Source organism: Buceros rhinoceros, unplaced genomic scaffold (genome assembly GCF_000710305.1).
Source record: "Buceros rhinoceros silvestris isolate BGI_N320 unplaced genomic scaffold, ASM71030v1 scaffold3555, whole genome shotgun sequence".
In the NCBI taxonomy this organism is placed as follows: domain Eukaryota; kingdom Metazoa; phylum Chordata; class Aves; order Bucerotiformes; family Bucerotidae; genus Buceros; species Buceros rhinoceros.
Genome location: NW_010412120.1, coordinates 30,021 through 36,769, shown reverse-complemented (window position 1 = coordinate 36,769; position 6,749 = coordinate 30,021). Strand labels below are relative to the sequence as shown.

At 40.4% G+C, this 6,749-nt stretch overlaps 1 protein-coding gene across 1 annotated transcript in view; it reads right to left on the bottom strand.

Moving 5' to 3' along the window:
- The window catches only part of RHEB (Ras homolog enriched in brain), a gene marked incomplete at its 5' end in the record, with an annotated part of 22,528 nt that overhangs the window by 5,619 nt on the left and 10,160 nt on the right, over positions 1-6,749 (bottom strand). Inside the window, 3 exons of the mRNA XM_010136239.1 lie at positions 1,884-1,965; positions 2,512-2,559; positions 2,660-2,716. Coding sequence (XP_010134541.1) covers positions 1,884-1,965; positions 2,512-2,559; positions 2,660-2,716 — 187 coding nt within the window. The remainder of the gene's footprint in view (positions 1-1,883; positions 1,966-2,511; positions 2,560-2,659; positions 2,717-6,749) is intronic.

Here is a 6,749-nt window from a genome sequence, read left to right as displayed (position 1 = left end):
TGAACAGAATACACAGTAAGAACACCTTTGACAGTGAAAATGAACACAACATCTGATTTTGCGATACTTGTACAGGACTGTACAGAATATTGAATATCTGACAGACAATCGCCATTCCAATTTCCCCAAAGGCTACAAAGTTTGCTCTATAAACTTCAGCTGGCAGCATAACTTAGTCTGAGACTAAGGAACAGACACAAATACACGGCAGTCAACGGGACTTTGTTAGTGCAGCAATTTAATATGCAGGACAAGCCAAGCACCATATAAAGCTTGTAGTACCTTTGCAGAGACGCAACTTTTTTCTTCTCGATCCACATACAAGACAAACTCAGAACAGTTATCAGTAACCTATTCTGCTAGATACGAATTGCTATGCAGTCACCACACTGAACACGTGCCAAAAGCAAAAGGAGTACAGGCTTTGCCTAATCCAGAAGTATTGAATTATTTAAAATAAAGCGTGGGGGTGGGAAATCAGATGCTGTTAGCGGGTTTATTCTTTACACTGTCAATTTAGTTTCCTTGGGTATGCCTTTGAAGCTCTCCAGTAGTACAGAGAAGATACTGAGAAATGCCGGACTTTCATCATGCTCAGTTTTTACAAGGATAAGTCTTAACCAGTAACAGAAATACTGATAAACTAGCTCCAAGTGTGGTGTACCTGGAGGGGAAAAAAAAAAAATCTCCCAAGTTTTTCTTCCAGGGAAAATCCAACTTTACTCAAGTAACTGTTGATAGTTACTACTCAAGTAGAATTGTTGACAACAGACATTGGACAAAGGCTGTTTGTTTTCCCTTTGGGGATGGGAGAAGAGATACAGAAAAGCTCCTCAAATGGGTCCTGTCCTAGCTACAGGACTGCCCTTTTGGTGGTGCCCATGTTATCAAGGAAGCCAAGGATGTGATATTCTACATTAAATATGAGACAAAGTAATTGGTTCTTCTGCATAAGGACTCATTTGCTTAGACCTAGCCTGATGATGTCCTTTTGGCCTTATCATATAAATTTTCAAAATGCAGAAGTTTTAATGCTGCTGAGACCTACGGGGGTAAAAATAAAAAAATCAAAAGAAAAAAAATAAGAGAGAGGAAAAAAGGACCCCTCCTTCCCAATCCACAGCAGTTATCCACTACTTCAAGAGCCCCCGAGTCTGGGATTGGAGCTTAGCTACAAGAGATGTCAAATCAGTGACAGAGTATTATTAACAGCCATAGGAACAAATTCAAATACCAGAACATATTTAGGAGGCATTGTGAAGACAGTTAGAGCAATCAAGAAAAAAGATGTTATTTGACATGTAATTAAAACACTTCCTTTCTGTAATAGAAAACCAACAACTGTAAACGCATGGGGGTTATATTGGGTCAGATAGTGCAGCTTCACTACAGCTGTACCACAGTCACGTCTGACAGCCTCTGTTGTATTCTAACATCTTTTTGTTTGCTCTCCCCCCACCCCACGGACCCACAAAATGATTATTCCCTGCACTAGAGAGACCATGCCTTGCCTAGCAACCTTAAAACGCGAGGTTTGTCCCCTTATACCGACACACTCCTCTGAAACGGCAATGACCTCCTGGTTAAGGTAACTGCAGCAGATCACAGACCCTGTTCCACCCACCACGGGGATTCAGTTTGTCACTGAGTGTTCTGCTATGTTCAGTGAAGCTTAACTTTCAGTTCTCCGCTTCCTCCCTCCATTTACAGTTGCACGGTAAAACTCGTATAATAAACCTGAAGCAGACAGCCATTTTGTTTCCAACCATCTACACAAAATACCTGTAATGTACATGCAAATATTTTAGCTTCCTTCATTAAGTGAAACTATGAGTCATGCCATTACATTGCTATTCAAATGAAGTGATTCGTAAGCCCCTTACCTGATTTTCTTTAGCAGAAGATTCCAAGAAAGCTGCGTTCCAGGATTCCGCTAAAGCTTTCCCTTCTTCATAGCTGATCACCCTGACCGAAGGAAAAAAAAGTATGATACTTCATAACTTGTAAAAGAATTAGAACTTGATACATCAGAAAAGACCTCAGCATTATGAGGCACATACATGCACCTAATAGGAATATTTTGTGAAGTCTGATCCAGAGTATTTGCTTTTGGCTGCTGTCAGATACACTAGTGGGCCAGGTAGAACTGCTACGAGACCCAGAAGAGCAGCTGTCCCAAAGTATCACTTTGTTCTCATAACCTGTAATATCATCTGGTATTCCACAGTTCTGAGAAATACATCTCTGTTTCTTGTTTTGAACAACCACCAAAAAAACCAATCAACAACAAAGCATTAATCGACTGTCCCTGGAACCTTAGAGCAAAAGTCAACATTACATCATAAGTTCACGGCTCCCAGTTCACATTCTGGACACAATTCCTTTGCCAGTACCTTATTTTAACCTACAATTTGATTTTAGTTACAGAAAGCCAAGAACAAAACTAGCACAATGCAGCCACAGGAATGACGGCTGCTGTCTTGCATTTCTCACGTACTGGAGTTCACATACCGTTCCATGTGCAGGTCTTTTTTATTTCCAACCAGCATAATGGGTATTCTGTGAAAGAAAGTTCAGAACTTCAGAACAGTTACAGTATACTGAACAAAGCACTAGTAACATGCCTGCAGTGAAATGAGATGAAAGTGTCACTACTTACTGGACTTTTCCCACCATATCCAATAACTTGCCATGGATAACTTTTATCACTTCAAAACTGCAAAATAAAGGGATGAAGTCACACATGCACTCCAATGTTTATCCTTAATACCCAATACACAAGCAGTTAAATGCATATGCAGGTTGCCGTGTTTAAAACTTACTCTAGATATAGTGGCACAACTACAAAGATGCTGAAAGTCTTGTAATCTGTAGTATCCCAGTCTTGTACAGCAGACAAAGCGGCCCCAGAGGCAGTAGAGACGAGCCTGTGCCTACCACTACAGCCTCCCCAGCGACGGTATTTACAGAAGGAAGTAACTTCACCCATGACCGATGCATCTAACACAGAATCACTAAAAGCCCCTCCCACCTCCCATCGGGTTTGTATCTGCAGTAAGAAATCTAACTGCTGGAGTCCAGCAATCCTGGATGAGCGTGTCAAGGTAAGGCAGTTTCAAAGCAAAGGTATTTAGTTAAGCACACTCCATCTTGAAAGAATATTCTGTTTTCTAAAAATGCTTAGTGCATACTGAATATTTTAGTTTTATCTGTGTGAAAGCCCGAAGATGACTAAATTCTGTACGCAAAGTGAGTAAACTGATCTGCAAGATGATATCAAAACAGCGGTTATTCAAATACTTGTCTCTTCACCTACGTGTACGTGAAGTTTGGATGACAGGAGATAAGAAGCAGCACTGTGACACACCCAGAAGCCAAAATCCACACTATGAAAATCCGCTGCATTTGACATTTAGTACCTTTGAGAACAAGCTACAAATGGGGTTGAAGAGCAGATGTTGTGCTCTTCTAATTACATTATGGAAAAAAATGCTGGTACGTGAAGAGCACAAGTCACATTTGAGAGAGGCACAGGCTCCAGACAAGGAACACAACTAGACAACAGAGAAGTGACTGAGACTTTTCCAGCTTCCAAGATTGTTCACTGCAGGCAGTGTCTTGACTTGCATTTCAATTAGAATTGAAACTCTTAAACACAGAGCAGCACTCTATCACACTTCCAACTCAGAGCTCCCAAAGAATTGGCACCTAAAACCAATTTTCAGCCAATCTGAATCACTAAAATTTCTTACTTCAACAGTAAATGCTACCAAATTTAAGAAGGATTTTCTGTCAAGTAGGTCAATTAGTCTGACTTCAGCAATATTTTTTGAGACAATGCTTCTCCATGTCCCACTAATAGTTTCAGTACATGCTATTAAGAAAATGAGTTCTTTGGAAACAGAAGCATGACTTAGTCTGGCACAATTTAATACTAGTAACTCAAGTATGATACTACAGATTACATAAAAATGTGGAATCACTGAAAAGACTTTAGAGTTGCAAAGAGCTTAATGCTGAAAAGATTAGAGAAATTCTGGTCTTGAGAACTTGTCTTTGACTTCCCTTCTTATAACTATTTCAAAAATAAGAGTTAAGTTGTGATAAAGTTGAGAGACATTGCTACAAAAAGACCCTGCAAACTGAAAGAAGAAAAATACTACCAAAAAATTTCTGCTGCAGACGACAGAACTGCAGCGACAGGCAAGATGCCATGTACTAGTCACAGGATAATTGAATCACTAACCCAGTACAGTCAATGGTCCCTTTCCACTTGCTTCCAGCACAGCCAGAGAAAACGCCGTGCCGTGGCACAGCACCCCGGCAAGCCCTCATCTGAGGTTCCGTGCACAATGCTGCCAAGTGTTCTTGTTCAGCTTGGGTTCTTCACTCCCAGTTCTGTGCACCTATCTGCTTGCCTAGGATAGCTCACAAGCTGTTTTCAGTAAAAAGACTACAAACAACTGATCTTGGTGCACAGACCAAGGTGGAAACCTCAAGAGAAGCACTATGTAACCTCAAACAGTTCTGACACAGAAACAAGTTGCTAAGAACTGCCAGGAATGAAATTGGCTTGACCAGATCAACTTTGTGTTCTAGAAAGCTTTTCAAAGTAGGAAGGCTAGAAGGAGCTGGAAGGCTTGAAGACAGATATTGACCGGTTCAAAAAGAGCATCAAGTCACAAAACTGCGAGAGATCTGGAAATCATAAGAGGCCCCTTCCAGTTCTGTGAAGCAAATGGAGTTACAGCAGACAGCTCAACGTGCGAAATAAAACAGAACAATTACTAGCTGTCAGAAAAATGTGTTCCAGAAAATCATGGAATCTAGCAAGATTCAAAATTGGAATTGAATTAAGCTGAACTAGAGCAAAAGCCTTCTAATAACCTTGCTGCTGAGAGGCAGAGAGTATGAAAAATGTAGGGCATTAGTTTTTACTCAAGTCTCATTTAAACCTCCCACTGGAGGTCAGGTTATTTTAACATGGCAATTCTATTAAATTTGCTGTCAAAGCTCCCATCCCTGCTGGATCAATACTCAGATCAATGTACACTCTTTGACACAAGTCAAGACAGATGGCAACTGTAATCTGATTGCCTGGGCAAGTCACTTAAGGTACCAGATGGGGAAGATCTTTCCTATTGCCCAAACACTCTGCTGAAACAGAATGTAAGAAACAAGACAGGATCACTGATACTTTGAAAAAGGGAGAAACAAAAAACTTGGAATACATTGATCAAGACCTACAGTCTTAACGTGTCTTATTCACCGGGTATTTTCACTGTAATTTGGTTTCTGTTTTAACTCATAGAATGCTGCCACAGAAAACAGATTTTCAGTTCTTCACCTGTGCTGCTAAGCTCAAGACATCATGAGACAGCAACTGGAGTAGCTGAAAGAGAACATAGCCTTTAGCTGCCAACCAGGCAACAGCACAAGCTGCAGAAGCCTCCAAGCAATCTACATTGATTTTAGTCAAAGATATTTCTGTCCTCACAGTACCACTTATCAATGAATGCTTTCCTATTCACTTTAGGAGTGGAGAATTGTCTACTTAAGGCTGGGAATACCAACTCCTGTTTCATTCAGGTTACTCAACTTGAACTTCTGATAAAAGAAGCCAGGAGTTAGGCAGTCCAGCATCTCTGGACACACATGAAAGCCCAACATCTGTTGCATTTCCTCCAGATCACACGTGCTTGCCCATCACTACTTCAGAACTAAAGAGAAAACCAAGAATGAAGGACTATGAAAACCTGTTCAACTTTAAAGACCCTGCAAGCAACGGAAGGTTATAACCAGAGCGTATCCCTTCTCCGAGAAGCACAGAAGAGCCAATGGGCAAGTTGTTTTACCTGTGTTTTATGACGGTCCAACTAAAGAGTACTTGAAATGACCAGCTTTGTCTGATTCAGAGGAAAAGACATGGAATGCGTCAGCATTCATAAAAAAGCCCATCAGCTTCCTTTCCTGTAGAAGCGAAGCATCAACTTCTCTTCTACTTGATGACAATGAAAGGTCTGAGGTAAGGTCAATCATTTTACTCAAAGTTTTAAGAAAACAGGATTATTTTGGCTGTCAAAGATGCTGAACAATATTATCTATTCAAGAATGATCGGTATTTAAACAAAGCAACACAACCAGAGGAAAGGAGAAAATAACGAGTTGATAAAGCCTTACAAAGGAGGAGACGCGTCTTGCAAGTGAAATGTCTCCAGCTACAATGGACTCTGTCCTCACATCAGAATGGACAGCTAACAGCAAGGACAAAATACAGAATCTTATTTGAAAATTTTCCCAGAGTATTTGCTGCAGGATGTCAAGAGAGAGTCTGTGGGCCAAAAGTCACGTATTGCTATTTATATGAAAATTTCTGCTGGTTAACCAGAACAATCCAGGATAAGAAGTCAAAGAAATCTCAGTACTGTAATGAGCTACAAGGCTGAGGGACCGATCTAGCAACTAATTGGGTACTCCACATAAATATACAGTACCCTTTTGGCTCATATTTAAGTCTGCCTTTGAATCTATATCTGGCGCGAGAGCAATGAACTTACTTAGCCCTGAAATCTTTCTTTGTACTTACACCTCAAACAATGGAGTTCAGCACTGTCTCATTTCTTACACGGTACCTTGTGTATTAGTTTGCAAAGCATCTGTGACATTTGGATTTGAGGGCAAATTTCTGAAAAAAACCATGCACTTTAATTTCCACTTCACTTCTAAGGGAAAGAGATTAAATGAACTAA